The 22,244-nt window shown below is 40.4% G+C and overlaps 1 protein-coding gene across 2 annotated transcripts in view; it reads left to right on the top strand.

Moving 5' to 3' along the window:
* The window catches only part of ADAM10 (ADAM metallopeptidase domain 10), a 155,326-nt gene that overhangs the window by 78,908 nt on the left and 54,174 nt on the right, over positions 1–22,244 (top strand). For both annotated transcript variants that reach the window (XM_051821954.2, XM_002718210.5), the window contains one exon: positions 7,175–7,275. In XM_051821954.2, the coding sequence (XP_051677914.1) occupies positions 7,175–7,275 (101 nt within the window). The remainder of the gene's footprint in view (positions 1–7,174; positions 7,276–22,244) is intronic.

Below are 22,244 nucleotides of genomic sequence, written 5' to 3'. Positions count from 1 at the left end.
ACACTACCCTCACATTCCAACATCCTAGCAGCTGGACCGTGCTTATATGTGTCAGAGCTAACTTGGAAGGGAGGCTGGGAAATACATCTCGACTTGTGCTCTGGGTTATGAGGAACTTGTTAGATCAGTGACTACCCGATTGTGCCCATTAACATTGCTTAACTGGTCATTCTCGTATGAGGGGCCATGGGGAAAGTACATATTTTGGTAAATAGATTATTCTGAACAACCCCTGTGCCGGCATATACTTTTTTCTTTTTTAAGTGTTTGTGAGATACAAGGTATGGGAAACCAGCTATGCTAGACATTTAATGAATGCATATCCAAAAACTAGTCACGCATAATTGATTTAATCACGGGTTAAGCTTTTTTTACATTTGGAAGTAGGGTTGTCTTTACAGGCTCTTGTGTCTGCTCATGTCTGTGTGAGAGAGTTTTGGGTATGGAGATTATTGAGATGCTTTAGGAAAATGATAAATTAGAACTATAGTTAAAAATGGCTCTTGGAATATATAATTTAGTTCTGTAGATTTGCAACAAATGTTAATTTTTTTCATTGAACTTAGTAAGGTAAACATTAAAATAGATTCTTATTAACTTAAATATTAAATCTATTCTAGGAAATCTAAATTTAAGTCAGAATGGTAGAGGAAAACTTAAGAACATAACATACTAATGGAATCATAATGTAGTTGCTTATCACACTGGAACAGGAATTAAAATTTTGGAAAATATGTAAATTGATCTCTTTTCTCTGGTAAATTATTTTGTGTATCAGTATTCTGAGAGCATTTTCTATTTATTTGCCGAGTCATTGCCTGAGTCAGTGGCAGGGCTCATTATCGTAACCGTTGTTGTTTTATAAAAAATAGATAAACCATTTTCTTATCCATGATTTAAGCGAAAACTAGCCAAAGAAACATGCTGCATTTTTAGGTCGTGCAGATTAGCCTTTCCAGTATCGGGGCAAAATAACACAAGGTGATTATATCAAACTATAAACTTGGCTGTATAAAATAGTGAAAACCACTATCAAAATTCCAAGTGCATTTTGAATTAGGCACTGAATAAGGAGCTTTAGTGTATGTGTGCTCATGGGTGTACCCTTGTCTGTGAGTATTCCTATGCGTATCTGCTTTTACTTGAAATGACTATTCTTAGTATGGAGAAACTTCATCAGTTGGTGATCCGGGGAAGCCAGGGTCTGTTATGAATATGGCCAAGACTCATTTAACATTTTCAGATTAAAATTTGTAGCAGAAGGTGGCATTGTGGTACTTATACCCTAATCTACTAAAAAGGGTGAGAATTGAAAAATCTTGGCATATTACATAGTGAAACTTTCCAGGCTTTATGGCAGAATTGTGTTAAATATATGTTGGATGATAACTGTATTTTCAGTTTCCCAAAGCCAACCTTTGAAATGGCAAAACAGTAAATATAAGCTTTTTCTTTGCTCAGCACTTCAGTAATTTTAGGTTTGTACTTCAAAATAATTTGAACCTGTTTTACAGATGTTGCAGTCTTATAGTCTTCACTTTATTTTGAAAATTTCAAACCAACAAAATAGTGTAAAGATTCATAAAATGGGGCCCGCATTGTGGCACCTGTGATGCTGGCATCCAATCTGAGTGGTTTGGGTCCTGGCTGCTACACTTCTGAACCTGACCCTGCTAATGTACCTGGGAAAGCAGTGGGTCCCTGCCACTCACAAGGGAGATCTGGGTAGAGTATCAGGCTCCTGAGTTTAGCCTGACTTAGCCCCAGCCATTGTGGCCCTTTAGGGAGAGAACCAGTGGATGGAAGATCTCTTTCTGTTTCTCGCCTTCTCTGTAACTCTGCCTTTCTTTCTTTCTTTCTTTTTTTTTTTTTTTTAAAAGATTTTTATTTATTTATTTGACAGGTAGAATTATAGACAGTGAGAGAGACAGAGAGACAGGTCTTCCCTCTGTTGGTTCACTCCCAGAATGGCCACAACAGATGGAGTTGTGCAGATCCGAAGCCAGGAGCCAGGTGCCCCCTCCTGGTCTCCCACATGGGTGCAGGGGCCCAACCACCCAGGCCATCCTCCACCACCTTCCTAGGCCACAGCAGAGAGCTGGACCAGAAGAGGAGCAACCGGGACCAGAACTGGCGCCCATATGGGATGCCGGTGCTGCAGGCGGAGGATTAACCTAATGTGCCATGACGCTGGCCCCTGGCTTTCAAATAAATAAATAAATCTTTAAAAAAATTATAAAATGAACATGAATATTCTTCCCCTAGAATTTCCAATTTTTAATATTTTTGCTCCCTCCCATTCCTCATATACCTTTTGGGGGAACTAGATGAAAGTAAGTTAGAGACATCATGAAGCTTTATGAAATTTATGAATTATAAAAATTAATCTCATCCATACATTTTTATATAGCTATATTATTTCAGTCCTAAATAATGATTATTAATTCAGAAATATCATTCAATATAATCTACAAAAATCTATAAAATCTTTACAATTTCTTCGTTATCCTAAAAATACCTTTTCCCCCATTCATTTGTCTCTTATTTTTTAAATATTTATTTATTTATTTGAAAGGCAGAGTGACAGGTAGTGGAGAAGAAAGAGAAAAAGAAAGATATCAATCTTGCTTGTACTGATTTACTCCCCAAATGTCTCCAGCAGGTGAGGTTGGGCCAGGCTTAAACCAGGAGGCATGACCGTATCCAAATCTCCCACATGGGTGGCAGGGGCACAAGTACTTGGGCTATCATCCACTGTTTCCCAGGCATGTTAGCAGTGAACTGGATTGGAAGTGGAGTAGTTGGGACTTGAACCGGCATTTCAATATGGGATGTGGGTATCCTGAGTGGTTTCTTAACCATGTGCCAGTCCATTTATCTCTGATAGTGTGTTTTTTACCAGGCTCCCCAACCCTCAGTTCTCGATTTTTTCTTTTTTAGATGACATTGCCTTTTTTCCCTTGTATGTAGGTCAGTGACATACAGAATATGTCCTTTCTTCTCAGTATGCATGGTTGCTTATTCATTAGATTACATTAACTTATTTGGCAAGAATACCGCATTAGGTGAAGCTGGACAGTCTTTACTGAATCATAACACGGGGGCAGGCACAAAATATCAGGTTATTTTGTTATTGGTAGCATTGAGCTTGGTCACTTGGTTAATGAAATGAAAATCAGTGTGTGTATATATATGTATATGTGTGTATATATATATGTATATGTGTGTATATGTAGGTACCTTTTCCCCTTGCAAATAATAAGTACTCTGTGTGGTGATGCTTTCTGAGGTTATGAATATCTTCCTCTTTCACAACTTTGATCCAGTGGCTTTAGCATCCATTGATGATATTGCCTAAATCACTTTATACATGTGGGTTTGCAAAAACGATAACTTAATTTGTCATTCCTTTAACATATATTGCTTGAATTTTACTGCTGTTAAAAGTGTTGACCTCTGATGAATACAAATTTAGTTTAAATCACAACTGTTAAGTCAGTTCCTTCTGGTTTAGATTTGAAGTGTAATATTTAACAAGCATTTCCAATGAAATAGTTAACTAGTGTCCACTTCAGATTCTGGATTTTCTTAAGAAACTACTTGTAGTGTTTAAAATTATATTTCCTAGCTACCTGTAAGCACTTAGGGATTTTGACTGCTGCCTCTCATTCACAAGTCTTGATATTTTATTTTGTCAGTTTCTTTAATTATGCTTAGTAGATTAGAAAATATGAAGGAGTACAAAAAAGTTTGTGGAAAATGGAATAAAAAGATAAACATCAAAATATAAACTTAATTTTTAAACAAAAGCCTCATCAAATTTTAGGGCAAGTGTTGTGGTATAGTGGGTAAAGCTGCCACCTGCAACCCAGCATCCCATGTGCGTGCCAGTTCGAGTCCAGCTGTTCCACTTCTGATCCAGCTCCCTACTGATGTGCCTGGAGAAGGAGCAGAAGATGGCCCAAGTGGTTGAGCCCCTGCACCCATATGGGAGACCTGGAAGGGGCTCCTGGCTTCGGCCCAGCCCTGGCAAAGGCAGCCATTTGGTGAATAAACCAGTGGATGGAAGATCTTTTTCTTTGTCTCTCTCACTCTAAAACTTTGCCTTTCAAATAAATAAATAAATAATTTTTGGGGGGAATTCCACTGAAAGCCTTTCTTGTCTGCAACTGATATGGACACATCAGTTTTGGCATCCATTGAGCAGAAAGTTTCCTTAACTTTACTTTTTGATCAGAATTGTGTAAACTGAACCACTTGGGATGTTTGTAGTATTGGCTGTTATTTCTGTTGTTAATTGTTGATCCTCTTCAATTAGCATGAACAAGATTAATTTTTGCTATATAAGTTGATGTATGATCAGCTGCCATGGACTTTATCTTCAATATCACATCACATCCTTTTTTTAAAATTCCATTTGTAAACTGGTGATTTCTTTGGGTTATTGACCATGCAAACGTCATAAATTATGAGTGATTTCATCATTTTCCCAGCAAAGCTGTACCATTTATTTTATTTTTTTAACAACAGATTTTCTTTTTTAAATTTATTTATTTTTTATTTATTTGCAAATTAGAGTTACACAGAGAGAGGAGAGGCAGAGAGAGGGAGAGGGAGAGAGAGAGAGAGAGAGAGAGTTCTTCCATCTGATGGTTCACTCCCCAATTGGCTGCAACGGCCGGAGCTCCGCTGATCCGAAGCCAGGAGCCAGGAGCTTCTTCCAGGACTCCCACGCAGGTGCAGGGGCCCAAGGACTTGAGCCATTTTCTGCTGCTTTCCCAGGCCATAACAGAGAGCTGGATGGGAAGTGGAGCAGCTGGGACTTGAACCGGTGCCCATATGGGATGCTGGCGCTTCAGGCCAGCCGGCCCCAAAGCTGTACCATTTATTAGATACTTGCACTTCATTTTTTTTTCTTTTGAAGATTCATTTATTTATTTTAAAGGCAGAGTTACAGAAAGGAGCTGGAGAGGGAGAGAGCAAGTAAGCAAGCAGGTGTGCTTTCATCTATTGGTTCACTTCCCAAATGGCCACAACAGCCAGAGCTGGGCTGGCCTGAAGCCAAAAGCCCAGAACTTGATCAGGGTTTCCCCTGTGGGTGGAAGGGTCCCAACCACTTGGGCCATCTTCTGCTGCTTTCCCAGGTGCATTAGCAGGGAGCTGGATGGGGAAGTGGAACAGCTGGGATGCAAACCAGTGGTCTCACAGGATGCCAATATTGCAGGCAGTGGCTTAACAATGCTTGCCCCATGTTGCTTCAGTTTTATCAGAATTTGTTGCTCTGATAGGGGTTCTTTTTTTTTTTTTTAATATGAATTTATTTATTTATTTGAGAGGCAGCGTTACAGAGAGGGAGAAGGTTCACTCCCCAGATAGCCACAATGGGTCGAGCTGAGCCCATCTGAAGCCAGGAACTTCTTCCGGGTCTCCCATAGCAGGTGCATGGGCCCAAGCACTAGGGCCATCTTCTACTGCTTTCTCAGGTCATAACAGAGAGCTGGATCAGAAGTGGAGCAGCCAGGACTCGAACCTGCACCCATATGGGATGCTGACGTCGCAGGCAGAGGCTTAGCCCACTATGCAACAGCATGGCTCTTTTTTTTTTTTATTTTTTATTTTTATTTATTTATTTATTTTTTTGACAGGCAGAGTTAGACAGTGAGAGAGAGAAAGACAGAGAGAAAGGTCTTCCTTTTTCTGTTGGTTCACCCTCCAAGGGGCCGCTATGGCTGGTGCGTTGTGGCCAACGTGCTGCGCTGATCTGAAGCCAAGAGCCAGGTGCTTCCTCCTCATCTCCCATGTGGGTGTAGGGCCCAAGGACCTGGACCATCCTCCATTGCCTTCCTGGGCTACAGCAGAGAGCTGGACTGGAAGAGGAGCAACCAGGAAAGAATCCGGTGCCCCAACCGGGACTAGAACCTGGTGTGCCGGCACCGCAGGTGGAAGATTAGCCTAATGAGCCGCGGCTCTGGCCAGAGGCTCTTTTGAAACTGATGTTTTATTCTTAGTTCCTCAGACTAGATCTTTTTCAGACCTGTTGTAAGTTAGGGGGAATTTAATTTTGGGGCAAACATTGAAATCCATGCATTTTTTTGTGATATGCATCTTCCGTGAATATTTTTGAAGACTCTCTCATATGCTCATGAACTAGGAAGAACCTTAACAAGAAAGGAATATATGGAACTTTGACAGAGTAGGATAAACTTATACATGACTAAATTAGACAGTTATCTGGAAGCAGAACCAATTTAATTAAGGGTAAATTAATCATGGTTTAATTACAAAAGGAAAATAAAATGATAAAAGTGACTATGTTTGTAAAGCTTCACTTGAATTATACAGTAAATAAACTCAAGCTCTTTTTTAAATTTTTTATAAAGATTTATTTATTTATTTGAAAGGAAGAGTTACAGAGAGCCAGAGAGAGATAGAGAGAGGCCTTTTATCCACTGGTTCACTCCCCAGATGGCTGCGCCAGTCCAAAGCCAGGAGCCAGGAACTTCTGGGTCTCCCACGCGGGTACAGGGGCCCAAGTACTTGGGCTATCTTCTACTGTTTTCCCAGGCCATAACAGAGAACTGGATCGGAAGAGAAGCAAGCCCGGTCTCGAATCAGTGCTCATATGGGGCTTTACCCCCTACGCCACAGTGCGGGCCTCTCAAGCTGTTTTTACCAAGCAATGTAAAATATTTCTAGTCCACTTTTCCTTGAGACCATTTGGTATTCATGCAAGGAATTCAAGCCAAATATTATATTGTTCTGCCTGTAGTTCAGGTTGAGGGGGCTTTGTACATTGGTAGGATAGGAAACTTAATGTGTCCAAAGAGGAAGTTATAAATTATAGAATGATGTAAATTACAGTTTTAAGATGCTCTATATCTTAAAAGTGGGAAAGGATGAGAAAGTTAAATGCAGGATAACGAGTGATTATTGCCATTTTTCATAATTCACAAATCATTGATATGACTAAAAGCTAGAGAGCAGTGATTTTTATTGAGAGAGAAGTTAGGAACTGGCCAGCTTTTAAAATGAACATGCATAGCAATAATGCCTTTCTGTTCAGTGTTCAATAAACATTATGACTTTCATTAATTATGAGTTAATTTATCATTTATAAGATAATTGATTCTATTTAAATGTGTAACAGTAACGATATTTCTTCTTTGTTCTCTAGACTATCCACATAAATATGGTCCTCAGGGGGGCTGTGCAGATCATTCAGTATTTGAAAGAATGAAGAAGTACCAGATGACTGGTGTAGAGGAAGTAACACAGGTAAAGATCATAGCACTGGCTTACATTTAAGATATGGAAATGAACTTGGGCAAAAATGTATGTTTTAGAATTTCTGTAAGATTTATACTACTTTGGTAAAATATATATGTACATTTTTATGTTCAAAGAGTCCAGGAAACTTTTCAGTAATAGAGAGGGGGAGCTAAAATTTGAATGCAAGTATGTGTAACTTGCAAAATATTATTACATGTCTAAAATTATATTCTGCCTTTAATTTTTCATCATAAAATAAAAAAAATTGAATCTGAACTTGTGTTTTATATAAATGTAAGTATTTGCATTAATGTTAAAAAAATTAGGGTTACCAACTTGCTATAATGTTCTTCAGTGTTCCCTGTTTTAATGATGAAAGTTCTATGTCTTTGGAAAAACCAAAATGGTTATTCACCCAAATATAAATCTCAGTGGTTTTTGGCATTTTAATTGCAAGAGGTTTTTTTTTTCTTCTTCCATTTGTCTTTTCTTCTTATTTTTGGCCTCTTTAAATCATAGGTGACGGGTTGTAGTTATTCAAAACAAATTCACAGCAGGTGCTGTGGCATAGTAGGCTAAGTGTCCTTCTGCGGAGCTGGCATCCCAAATGGGTGCCAGTTTGTAGTCCAGCTGCTCCTCTTCCAATCCTGCTCTCTCTATGCTTATGGCATACTGCTTATGGGAAAGCAGTAGAAGGTGGCCCAACTGCTTGGGCCCCTTCACCAATATGGAAGACCCAGAGAAGCTCTTGACTTTGGATCGGTCTAGCTTTAGCCATTGCAGCCATTTGGGGAGTGAACCAGTGGATGGAACACCTTTCTCTCTGTCTTTTCCTCTCTCTCTATAACTCTGCCTCCAAAGTTAATAAATTAAATCATTAAAAATATTAAAAATGACTTTAAAATGAGAAAGCATTTTTCTTTTATGATAAAATGTTTTTCATATATTTTGGAAACCCTTTCTAAAAGTGGTAGAGTATGGAAATGTTTTTGAATTATTCAAATTTGTATTCAGATCTGTTTCTTAACATGCAAAATGGGATAAATAGTCTGTTTCAGATGTATTTTTGAGTATTAATTGAGACTTTTATTCCTACATTCATTAAACGTGTATGTATGATCTTCTATCATATGTAACTGAATGGTAGGTTCTAGGAATATGAAGGGATGTCATAAAATTTGTGTAAAAATGGAATTCTATGCAAAATTTTCATGGATTCTTTGAAGTTCCCTTGTATGTGAAAATAAAGATGAAGACTTGTTCTCAAAAATTTTATTGAGGTTTATTGAGGTTTATTGGAGTAATTGGAGACACAAGAAACAATAAAGGATAGGAAGAGGTAGAAGAAAATTGAGCATAGGGTCATACTCTTCATACAAGAAAAGAATAGCTATCCTAGCCTTGAAAGTATTTGAAGGTAATTATCAGAAAGTAAAAAAAGCAAATTAGTTTAGCCATGGGAAGATGGGAGGAATATTCCACGCAGGAAGAACAATATATACAAAGAGCAAAGAAACAGAAAGATTAGTAAAGAATCTTTAACTTGGGGATAGAGTCCAGGTCTATAATCTGGGAATCTAGTTAAAAGTTACTAAGTTGAGAAATAATAGTGGCTTGTACTAGGGATTGACAATGTGGATATAGCGGATGAGACTATAGATTGCTAGACTTGATAGAGAAGTCTAACAGAGTAGTTTGATGTAGCATTAACATATAGGAGTAGGCTGCATTTATGAATATCAACAGTGTTCTGCCAGAAATATAAAGAAAGAGATGACATGATTGATAAATGTATCACATGTTGCAGAATAAATGTAACAAAAGTTATTAAGACCTATGTCAGGAAATCAGGAAACTTTCTAAGAAATACTAAAAAAGTTGATTTTAAATAAATGGAAAAATATACCATGTTAATGCAAAATAATACTTCATCTTACAAACATCCTATTAATTCTCTCCATATTGATTTGTAGATTCAATGCAAAACCAATACAAGTTACAACAGGATTATTCACAGTACTTCATAGATCTCTAAAATCTTATCCAGAAAAGTAAGGACTAGGAAGAAGGAGGGCCCATTTAAAGATGGTGAGCAAAAAAGAAGGAATTTTCTTGAAGGTATTGAGACTTATTATTAATTAGTAGTGTGATATTGTTAGCACAGGGATTATTTTAAAGGAATAATATTGGGTGCTTATGAATAGATCTATTCATGTATGAAACTTTGTTATATGGTAGAGATGTAATCTCACATTAGGCAAAGTAGGGTCCATGAAGAAATGGAGCCAGGAAAAATGCTTATTCATTTGGAAAAAAACTGAAGTTGGATCTCTATCATTAAATTTACCAAGTGGAATTTTTTTAAAAAAGGTTTATTTATTTATTTGAAAGTCAGAGTTACATAGAGGAGAGACAGAGCGAAAGGTCTTCCATCTGCTGGTTCACTCCTCAAATGGCTGCAATGGCTGGAGCTGTGCTGATCCAAAGCCACGAGCCATGAGCTTCTTCCAGGTCTCCCACACAGGTACAGGGGCCCAAGGGATTGGGCCATCTTCTACTGCTTTCCCAGGCCAAAGCAGAGAGTCGGATTGGAAGTGGAGCAGCCGGGACTCGAACTGGCGCCCATATGGGATGCCAGCACTGCAGGCAGCTTTACCTGCTATACCACAGTGCTGGCCCCATCAGGTGGATTATTATTAAACATCTAACATGAAACCTTTGAAAATTTCTCTTTTCAACTTTGCTGGAGTAATTGGTATTCCTCTAGACCTCATGCAATAAATTACTAGAAAACTGAAGAAAATGCAGTATAAGAAACAAACATGGGAAAACAGGCAGTGCAGGGGTGAGATCTTTGAAATGTAAGCTGTGCCTGCATAGGATGAGATTATACTAGAAAACTCCCAGATAAAGAAAACATACTAGAGAGTTTATGAACTAGGTGAATACCAGAAATTACAGTTGGTATAGATCCCAAGGCATAATAGGAATAGCCAACTTAGCCTTCAAGTAAGGACCACTCTAGATCTGCCCTAACCATGCAGAAAAACAAGCCTCAGTAAAGTCAAGGTGATTTGCAAATAAATTAGCTTGTTCTCAGGAAAAAAAAAAAAAAAGCTTAGTAACACTGTTAAAGGAGGACACTGAATCCACGTACTGTATATTTATTTTTTAAAGATTTATTTATTTATTTAAAAGAGTTACCGAGAGAGGGAGAGATCTTCCATCTCCTGGTTCATTCCTCAGATGACTACTGCAGCTGGGACTGGGCCTGGCCAAAGCCAGGAGCTTCTTCTGGGTCTCCCACATGGATAGTAGAAGCCCAAGTACTTGGGTCATCTTCCGCTGCTTTTCCTAGGACATTAGCAGAGAGCTGGTTAGGAAGTAGAGCAGCCGGGACTCTAGCCAGTGCCCATATGGGAGCTGGCGTTGCAGGTGGTGGTTGTACCCACAGTACTGGTCCCCAGATACTGTATATTATAGAACATTGACAACATTTTACATTCAGAGAACATGACCATAGGACAAAAAACTGAAATTTCATTTATAGTCTTGGAGAAAAACCACTCCAATTAAAACAGAGTTGGGAAATTACAGGCATTAGCAAACAAGGACTTTTAAATGAATATTATTGATAGGTTTGTAGAATTAAAGTGATGCACACAAATAAGACAGAATAGAAGTCATTATAAAGAACCAAGTGAAACTTCCAGAATTGAAAAGTACATTATCTGATGTGAAAAATTAAGTGGATATGCTAGAAACAATTATTGCAGTTAATATGAAAAACTTGAATAAAAAACAATAAAAGGTAGATCCACACAGAGAGAGAAGATAATTGGAGTCCAGAAGTGGAAGAGATATAGAAAAAGGTATTTATAAATTAATACCTCAAAATATTTCAGATATGGGGGTTGACGATGTGGCATACTAGGCTAAGCCTCCACCTGGGCACTGGCATCCCATATGGGCACAGGTTCATGTCTCAGCTACTCCTCTTCCAATCCTGCTCTCTGCTATGGTCTGAGAAAGCAATAGAGGATGGCCCAAGTGCTTGGGCCCCTGCACCTATGTGGGAGACCTACAAGAAGCTCCTGGCTACTGGCTTCACGTCAGCCCAACACCAGCTGTTATGGCCATTTGGGGAGTGAACCAGTGGATGAAAGACCTTTCTCTCTGTCTTTCCCTCTCTCTGTCTATAACTCTGCCTATCAAATAAATAAATAAAATCTTTTAAAATATTTCAGATATGAACAGAAATTTCAATCTGTGGTCCAAGAAGCTCAATGAAACGCAAGTGGGTGGTATAAACACAAAACCATGTGCTGGTATACTATAATTAAGTTACTGGAAACAACTGAAAATGAGAAAATCATAAAGGTAGCCGGAGAAAAGGTTACTTGTTTTTAACAGGGAAGCAAGTGTTGTTGATCACTTCTTATTGTGCAAGACAAACCAGAGATATAGAATGGCATCTTTTTTTTTTTTTTTTTTTTGACAGGCAGAGTGGACAGTGAGAGAGACAGACTGAAAGGTCTTCCTTTTGCCGTTGGTTCACCCTCCAATGGCCGCTGCGGCTGGCTCACCGCGCTGATCTGATGGCAGGAGCCAGGTACTTCTCCTGGTCTCCCATGCGGGTGCAGGGCCCAAGGACTTGGGCCATCCTCCACTGCACTCCCGGGCCACAGCGAGAGCTGGCCTGGAAGAGGGGCAACCGGGACAGAATCCGGCGCCCTGACCTGGACTAGAACCCGGTGTGCCGGTGCCGCAAGGCGGAGGATTAGCCTAGTGAGCCGCGGCACCGGCCCAGAATGGCATCTTAAAGTATTGAAGGAAAATTGACAAGCAAAGATCCTGTGCTCTGTGAAAATAATTTTCCTTTTTTTAAAAAAGATTTATTTATTTATTTGAAAGGCATAGTTACAGAGAGGCAGAGAGAGAGAGAGAGGGAATCTTCCATCCACTGGTTCACTCCAAATGATCGCAACGGCTGGAGCTGGGCCATCCGAAGCCAAGAGCTTCTTCCGGGTCTCCCACACAGGCGCATTCTATTGCTTTCCCAGGCCATAGTAGAGAGCTGGATCAGAAGTGGATCAGCCAGGACTTGAACCTTGTAGGATTCTTGCCCTTGTGGGATTCTGGCACTGCAGGCAGCAGGTTTACTCACCATGCCACAGTGTCAGCCCTGAAAATAGTTTTCAAAACTGAGTGCAAATTAAAATTGTTTTAGATAAATAATGACAGAGAATTTGTTTCTAGCAGATGTACACTGTAATAAAATGTTAAAGGTGTATCTTCAGATCAAAAGAGGATACCAAAGGATTTAAAAAACTTCTCTAAGAGATAATTACTTAAAACTAATAACAATATGTAATGAACTAAAAATTTATGATAGCACAAAGGACAAGAAAGGGAAGAATGGAAGTATATTGTGTATGTTTATATGTATATGTATACATATACATATATTCTTTTTAAAAACATTTTTAATACTATATATTTCACATGTGATGTGATTTTGCAAACCCTCAGGCAGGGCCCAGTGAATTGTGGTCTGTGTACAAACTGGTACATTCTGTAAATAAAGCTGTAGTGAAACCCAGCCACACTCATTCATCAGTGCATAGTCTGTTTACATTATAGTAGCAGAGTTGAGTAATTGTGACACAGACTATGCAGTCTGAAGATCTGAATATTTGTTGTCAAGCTGTTTAAGAAGGTTTGTAGGAATGTCCTATGTCCTGGAGCAACCACCAAAAAAAAGTAGGGGAAGTGTTGTTAACAGGTCAATAAAGGATAAATGAAATAGCCAGTTAATCCAGTGTAAAGTGGAATAGACTGAAACGAACAAAGAACAGATGATACAGATGAATAAATATCAAGATGGTAAGCTTAAATCTAACCAGATTGCTGATTACATTAAATGCAGTGGCCTAAACACATTAATTAAACAGCTTGGTTGGTTAGAGTGATTAAGGAAGCATGAACCAGTCTGTCTAACAGAAATGGCAATTTAAATGTAAAGACACAGTTTAAGAGTAAAAGGAGAGTAAAGCATATATATCATAAAAGCAGTAGTTAGAAGAATGTTAAAATGATCACATTAATATCAAGAATATATTTTCATTATAAATTATCACTAGAGACAAAAAGGGACATTTCATAATGATAAAGTATCACTTTATCAAGAAGAAATATTGATTCTAAATGTTAGTTAATAGTGCAGTTAATAGAATTATGTAATGCATGAAGCAAAAACTGATAAAACTGATAGGAGAAATGAAAAATATCACAATGCATAGCTGGAAGTCACACTCATTTCCTTTATAAAAAATGTTCTTATTCTTCTTACATGAAAGAGAGACAAAGAGAGGGAGGCTGGGCAGTGGGAGCAGATATCTTCCATCTTATGGTTCACTCATTCCTCCAGTGCTTGCAGCAGCCAGGGCTGGGCCAAGCTAAAGCAAGGAGCTAGGAACTCAATCTGGGTTTCTCATGGAGGTGGCAGGGACTTGACTATTTGAGCCATCATCATCTGCTACCTCCCAGAGTATGCATTACCAAGCAGCTGGACTGGAGAGGGTCCAGGAATTGAACCCAGGCAGACTGATACGGAATGCAAGCATCCCAAACTGCTGCTTAACCCCTGTGGCAAATGCCTATCCCCAGTCACACTCCTTCCCTCCCGTTCCTCCCCTCCTCCTTACCCTACTCCCTACCTACTTGAAAGGCAGAGTGACAGATTGAATAAAAGGAGGGACTTATCATCCTGGTTCATCCTCAGGAAAGCCAGGGCTGGACAGGGCTTTAGCCTGGAGTCCAGAACTCCATCTAGATCTCCCATGTTGGTGGTGGAGTCCTAAGCAAGCACTTGGGCCATCATCTGCTGCCTTCCAAGCTGCTTTAGTAGGAAGCAGGAAGCTGGGTCAGAAGCAAACTAGCCAGGACTCAAACTGACTCTCTGATAAGGGATGCAACCATCCCAAGCAGTGGCTTAACCCGCTGTGCCACAATACGTGCTCCCACACTCATTTCTTAGTAGACAAATTGGTAGATTGAAAGAGCAAGTAAGAATATACAACACTGAATACCACTTTCAAGCACTGTGACCTAATAGACATTTATGAAATTCTTCACTCAACAATGGTAGAAATATACATTCTTTTCAAGTGCATGGGTAACATTTGCTAAACATGAAATAAGTCTTGATAAAGGATTGAAATGATACAAAATACTTAGATTTAAAGAGAATTAATTTGGAAATCATAACAAAAATGGAAAAATCCCCATGTGTTTAGAAATTAATAATTCAGGCCGGCGCCACAGCTCACTAGGCTAATCCTCCGCCTGTGGCGCTGGCACCCTAGGTTCTAGTCCCAGTCAGGGCGTCAGATTCTGTCCCGGCTGCCCGTCTTCCAGGCTAGCTCTCTGCTGTGGCCCGGGAGTGCACTGGAGGATGGCTCAAGTGCTTGGGCCCTGCACCCGCATGGGAGACCAGGAGAAGTACCTGGCTCCTGCCATCGGATCAGCGCGGTGTGCCAGCCGCAGCGCACCGGCCGCGGCGGCCATTGGAGGGTGAACCAAGGGTAAAAGGAAGACCTTTCTCTCTGTCTCTCTCTCTCACTGTCCACTCTGCCTATCAAAAAAAAAAAAAAAAAAGAAATTAATAATTCAGATTTGGAACCATTTTGAACAGAATGATAACAAAAAAGCCAGAGTGAAATTTGTGAGATTCCACCAAAGTGGTCTCAAAGGGGGATTTAAAACTTTAAGTGATCATATTAGAAAAGAACAATCTAGAAATCAACCAATAAGCATCCACTTTAAACAACTAGACTAGGAAGTAAAAATTAAACACTAAATAAATAGAAAGAATAAAGTAACAGGTAATATGAGTATATATGAGTGATCTACAAAATAAGCACAGAAAATCAGTGGGAAAGATGAAAATCAGAGGGAAAGATCAGTGCAATTGATAAACTTCTAGTTAGTATGAACAAGAACTAAAGAAAAACACAAAGGAATTATTAAGTTAAGAAGGCTTAACACTGTAGACATTATAATTTTAAGTGCATTTTTTTAAGATTTATTTATTTATTTGAGAGGTAGAGTTACAGATAGAGGAAGAAACAGAAAGGTCTTCCTTTTTTTTTTTTTTTTTTTTTTTTTTTTTTGACAGAGTGGACAGTGAGAGAGAGAGAGACAGAGAGAAAGGTCTTCCTTTTGCCGTTGGTTCACCCTCCAATGGCTGCCGCGGCTGCCGCGGCTGCCGCGCTGCGGCCAGCGCACCGCACTGATCCGATGGCAGGAGCCAGGTACTTCTCCTGGTCTCCCATGCGGGTGCAGGGCCCAAGCACTTGGGCCATCCTCCACTGCACTCCCTGGCCACAGTAGAGAGCTGGCCTGGAAGAGGGGCAACCAGGACAGAATCCGGCACCCCTACCGGGACTAGAACCCGGTGTGCCGGCGCCGCAAAGTGGAGGATTAGCCTAGTGAGCCGCAGCGCCTGCTGAGAAAGGTCTTCCTTCTTCTGCTTCACTTTGCAAATGGCCACAGTGGCCCTGAGCTGTGCATATCTGAAGAATTTCTTCCGGATCTCCCACTTGAGGTCAGGGGCCCACACACTTGGACTGTCTTCTACTGCTTTCCCAGGCCATCATGGAGAGCTGGATTGGAAGTGGAGCAGCTGGGACTGGATGCTGACACTGTAGGCCAGGGCTTTAACCTGCTGCACCACAGCGCCACCCCTTAAGTGCATATTTTGAGCACTTTAAAAGCCATTAAATTCAGTAATACCAATTTAATGAACAAATTCCTTTAAAGAACCATATTCAGAATAATAGTGCAAGCAATAATAGTCTGTGAGTATGTATGGACAATGTTAAATTGATATGTAATAATTTTCTATCAACTAAAAGCCCCAATATAATTAAGAAAGAATACTAATCATATAAAGCTCATAAAAATTAAAACAGCACAGTTTTATAGGACCAGTTTGATATGCATACCAGATTAAGACATTACAGGAACCTAAACTGCAGTCCATTATCTTTCATGAATATAGATGCATCTATTTTTTTAAGTTTTTATTCATTAATTTTTATTTTATTAGAGTGGCAGAGAGAAAAAGACAGAGATGCAAAGAGGTGTTTTCCATCCACTGGTTCATTCCCTGAATGCCCACAACAGCTACGACTGGGCCAGGCTGAAGCCAGGAGCCTAGAATCTATTTCAGGTTTCCCATGTAAGTGGTAGGAATCCAGGTTCTTAAACTACAACGTGCAGCTTCCCTGGTGGTTTGTTAGCTGAATAGGAAGTAGACAATCTAGGACTCAAACCCAGGCACACCAATGTGGGATAAGAATGCCCCAAATACCTGCCTTGATGCAAAATTTCTTAGGCAAAAAAGTGGTAAGTGAATTCCAGCAATATATGAAAAATATAACACATTATGGTTAAATAGAGTTTTATCAGAAATCGCAGATTGATTTTTTAAATCAATTTAATCTGACATCTTAGCATAATAAAACAAGGAAATTCCCATGGTTATTTCAGTGGACTAGTGAAATCACATTTATCATGTTTTATCACCTATCATTTGGCAAACTAGAAGTAGACAGAAAATTCCTGTAACTGTTAAGAGCTTCTATAAAAAACCCTGTAACTAACATAATACCTAATAGTGGATTGAGATTTAATCCTTTTCCCTGGAGACCAGGAAGTAAGTAAAGATGCAATGCTAACTTCTATTCAGCCTTGTACTCACAGTCCTACTCTGCATAATAAGGCGAGAAAAAGAAGTGAAAGGCTTATGGTTTGTAAAGGAAGTAAACTGCATTTGTTCACAGGTAACAAAGAGTGTATCTAGGGGCCAGTGCTATATCATAGCTGATAAAGCTGCCGCCTGCAGTGCAGACATCCCATATGGGCCCTTGTTGGAATTCTGACAGCTCCACTTCCAGTCCAGCTCTCTGTTATGGCCTGGGAGGGCAGTGGGAGATGGGCCCCTGCACCGGTGTGGGAGATCCAGAGGAAGCTCCCGGCTCCCGGCTTCGGATCAGTGCAGCTCCGGCTGTTGCAGCCACCTGGGGAGTGAACCAGCGGATGGAAGATCTTTCCCTCTCTCTCTGCCTCTATCTCTCTGTAACTCTTCCTTTCAAATAAAATAAATGACTTTAAAAAAAAGTGTATCTTTGGCTGGCGCCACGGCTCACTAGGCTAATCCTCCGCCTGCGGTGCCGGCACACCAGGTTCTAGTCCCAGTTGGGGCACTGGTTCTGTCCCGGTTGCTCCTCTTCCAGTCCAGCTCTGCTGTGGCCCAGGAGTGCAGTGGAGGATGGCCCAAGTGCTTGGGCCCTGCACCTGCATGGACCAGGAGGAAGCACCCGTCTCCTGGCTTCGGATCGGCACAGTGCACCGGCCATAGCGGCCATTTGGGGCATGAACCAACGGAAGGAAGACCTTTTGCTCTGTCTCTCTCTCTCTCACTGTCTATAACTCTACCTGTCCCCCCCCCCCCAAAAAAAAAAGAATATCTGGACATTCCTAAGGTATCTGGAAAAAGATTACTAGAATTAATAAGTAAATTTATCCTAGACTTAAGACACAAAGTCAGCATGCAAAAACCAATTGCATTCTGTACGTTGGTAGTGAACATTTAGAACATGAAATTTTAAAAAGTTACTTGAAAATAGCATCAAAAATATAGAATACTGAGAATAAATTTAACAAAATATGTGCAAAATGTGTACAGAAAAAAACCACACAATGTTGCCAAGAAGAATTAAGATTATAAGTAAATTAAGAAAGATTAGAAATATACTATATTCATGGTTGGAAGACTCCATATGTCCATCTCTACAAATTATCATGTAATGTACTCTGCATTAAAAAAACTAGTGGGGATTTACCTATTAATTGAAAATCTATTTCTAAAAATTATAGTGAAATTTAAAGGACATAGAAGAATCAAAGCAATTTTTGAAAAAACAAAATTGAAAGACTTATGCTACCTGATTTTAAGAGTTATTACATTGACCGGTTCCGCAGCTCACTAGGCTAATCCTCCGCCTGCAGCGCCGGCACACCGGGTTCTGTCCCGGTCGGGGCGCCGGATTCTGTCCCGGTTGCCCCTCTTCCAGGCCAGCTCTCTGCTATGGCCAGGGAGTGCAGTGGAGGATGGCCCAAGTGCTTGGGCCCTGCACCCGCATGGGAGACCAGGAGAAGCACCTACCTGGCTCCCGGCTTCGGATCAGCGCGTTGCACCATATGCAGTGCGCCAGCCACGGCGGCCATTGGAGGGTGAACCAACGGCAAAAAGAAGACCTTTCTCTCTCTCTCTCACTGCCTAACTAAAAAAAAAAAAAGTCATTACAAAGCTGCAGTAAATCAAAGTAGTGTAATCTTGATCTAAGGATAAACATATGGATCCATGGAGACAATGACGTTCCTAAGTTTAGCTGATTTTTGTAACGGTCTCAAGGAAATTTAGAGGAAGAAAAAATAGTTTTTTGACAAATGCTACTGGAATAGTTGGATAACCATATGAAAAAAAATTGAGCCTTACCTACACTTCAAACTTCACACAAAAATTAACTATACGTATGTAATGGACTTATATGTTACAAAGTTGTAGAAAAAAGGAGAAATTTTTGTAGTTGTAGGGTAGATAACATTTCTTAGAGCACAAAAATAATTTATAAACTGAACTTCATCAAAATAAAAAACTTCACTTCAAAAGGTACAGTTAAGAAAATGGGAAAACAGGCCACAGGCTGTGAGTCAAATGTCCAAAATGCATCTATTTGACAAAAGGTTTCCTCTCAGAATATGAAAAGCTCCCATGAGTCAGTTTAATAATATATGTATACCCCAATTAAAACATGGATAAACTGTTTGACATTTCACAAATGAAAATATTAAAAAGTATTTTGGATTTCTAAGTAAACATTTTGAGTAAGACAAAATCACTATAAGAAGATTGATAGACTCATTATATGAAAATTGGCCAGCGCCATGGCTCAATAGGCTAATCCTCCGCCTTGTGGCGCCGGCACACCGGGTTCTAGTCCCGGTCGGGGTGCCGGATTCTGTCCCGGTTGCCCGTCTTCCAGGCCAGCTCTCTCTCTGGCCAGGGAGTGCAGTGGAGGATGGCGCAAGTGCTTGGGCCCTGCACCCGCATTGGAGACCAGGAGAAGCACCTGGCTGCTGCCTTCGGATCAGCACGATGTGCCGGCCACAGCGCACCGGCCGCGGCGGCCATTGGAGGGTGAACCAAGGGTAAAAGGAAGACCTTTCTCTCTGTCTCTCTCTCTCTCTCTCACTGTCCACCTCTGTCTCTCTCTCTCTCTCTCACTGTCCACTCTGCCTGTCAAAAAAAAAAAAAAAGAAAATTAAAAGATACCTTAAAATGAAAATATTACAAACTTATAGAAATATTCACAGTACATAAAATTTTTTTCACAGTGCATAAAATTAATACAGAATTATTTTTAAGAAAGAAGTACTCCTGTACAGAACAGTTAATACAAACCAATCTGACTTCAAAATATAAATATTTAAAATATTAGTCTATATTTTATATACATTTATATGTTTATGTTTAGATGTATGTTTGTATTTCATTAAAATATTTTTTTTTCTTTTAAAATTTGAGGACAGAGAGACACACGTAGACATACGGGCAGAGAGAGTGGCTTCATTCCTTAAGTTTCCTAAATGTGTGCAATGACCAGAACTGGGCTGGGCTGAAGCCAGATGACAGTAATTTTTTTTTAAAAGATCGCAAATGTCTGCAAAGGTTGGAGCTGGGCCTATCTATCTAAAGGCAGGATCCAGAAGCTTATTCCAGGTCTCCCACACGGACATAGGGGCCCACGCACTGAGGCCATCCTCCTCTACCCTCCTAGGCCATCAGCAGGGAGCTGGATTGGAAGTGGAGCAACCAGGACTCGAACTTGTGCCCACATGGGATGCTGATGCTGCAGGTGGATGCCCACCTCACTACGCCAAAGCACTGGCCCCATATGGCAGTAATTCAATCAAGGTCTCTCACAAGTGTCAGGAACTCATTTTTTGTTTTTAAATAGGTGATTTCCTCTTAACAGATCTTTCCTACATGTCTTCTTTTTTCTGTATAGTTATTTATTATTCATTTGAAAGAGTGACAGAGAGAGAAGGACAGCAGAGAAAGAGATCATCCTTTTGCTGGTTCATTCCCCAAATGTCTACAGTAATCAGCACTGGACCAGGTTGAGGCCAAGAGCCAAAGTACTTTGGCCATCTGTTACCTTCCAGGAGCATTAGCCGGAAGCTAGAGATTGGAACCAGAGGAACTAGCACTCAAGCTGGCACTCTAATATAGGATGCAGGTTACCCAAGAAGTGGCTGAATCTGCTGCACCATGACGCCTGCTCTGGAACTCAATTTTTTGAGCAGTCACTGCTGCCTTCTAGGATCTGTGTTAACTGAAAGAGAATCAGGTTGAGAACTGGATGTTGAACCCAGATATTCTGATATGGGACAGAGGTGCCTGAATCTCTAGGCTAAAGTCCCTCCCATGTCTGTGTATCTGTTTAAAGGCACTGTAAAGATTAGCAAGGCCTAAAGAATTACTGGGCCAGCATCTTAGAAAAAGTATATACCTAGAAAGATGAGCCTGGCATTTGGGATTACCTTTTCTTCAGTTTTAATTTCCAGTTCCTTGGGAGGTGGCTTGGAGACAGAGAAGTCCGTTAGAACTGTTCAGACTCATGAGACTAAGGATGACAGTATTGTATAGGGTTCCCCAGTAAAACTTTAGGTTGGGATCTTGAAGGACTGTTACCCAGAGGTAAGGATAAGTTAGAAAGTTCGCAGCTTCTCACAGAAAGTCAAGCCCACACCACACCTCAGTTCCTGATTGTATTGAAGTGATATTGGATTACTAGCGCAGCAAACCTAATTGCTTGCCATATGTGAAAGTAAATCTCTTGAGAAAGGTATCATTTACTGGAGGATTCAGGTTCTATCTGTGGTTTTCTTTACACAGTTCGCCCTTGGTATCTGTTGGGCGTTGCTTCCAGGAATCCCTACAGATACCATAATCCTCAGATGCTCAACTCCCTTATATAAAATGGTTTAGTATTTGCATATAACCTGTGTATACCCTCCATTATACCCTCCATTATAGTTTAATCATTTCTGTAAGACCTGTAATACCTAACACAATGTAAATGCTGTATAAATAATTGTTTTAATGTATTTTTAGAAAAAACATTTTAGAAAAAAATGTTTGTACATGTTCTGTATAGGTACTTTTTTTATTGAATATTTTGCTTTGAGAATGATTGAATCCTTTGATGCTGATTCCATGCATTTGGAGGCCCCACTGTACATTTTCTGGTACTCAGTTCAAAATAAGCAGAATATGAATAAAACAGCATGGTGGGCCGGCGCCGCGGCTCACTAGGCTAATCCTCCGCCTAGCGGCGCCGGCACACCAGGTTCTAGTCCCGGTCGGGGCGCCGGATTCTGTCCTGGTTGCCCCTCTTCCAGGCCAGCCCTCTGCTGTGGCCAGGGAGTGCAGTGGAGGATGGCCCAGGTGCTTGGGCCCTGCACCCCATGGGAGACCAGGAAAAGCACCTGGCTCCTGGCTCCTGCCATCGGATCAGCGCGGTGCGCCGGCCGCAGCGCGCCGGCCGCGGCGGCCATTGGAGGGTGAACCAACGGCAAAGGAAGACCTTTCTCTCTGTCTCTCTCTCTCTCACTGTCCACTCTGCCTGTCAAAAAAAAAAAAAAAAACAAAAAAACCAGCATGGTGGATGACCAGTGCTCATATGGGATACTGGTGTTGCAGGTGACAGCTTAACCTGCTGTGCCATGATGCTGGCCCTGAACAATTCAACAGACCAAAGATAAAGAACTTGAAGGTAGCTGGATGATGAAATGATCAGACACTCACTTGAATATATTTAGATATATAAAGACAAAATTTT

This window comes from Oryctolagus cuniculus, chromosome 12 (genome assembly GCF_964237555.1).
Source record: "Oryctolagus cuniculus chromosome 12, mOryCun1.1, whole genome shotgun sequence".
In the NCBI taxonomy this organism is placed as follows: Eukaryota; Metazoa; Chordata; class Mammalia; order Lagomorpha; family Leporidae; genus Oryctolagus; species Oryctolagus cuniculus.
The sequence above is the reverse complement of the archived record's forward strand: the minus strand, read 5'-3'. Positions and strand labels throughout refer to the sequence as shown.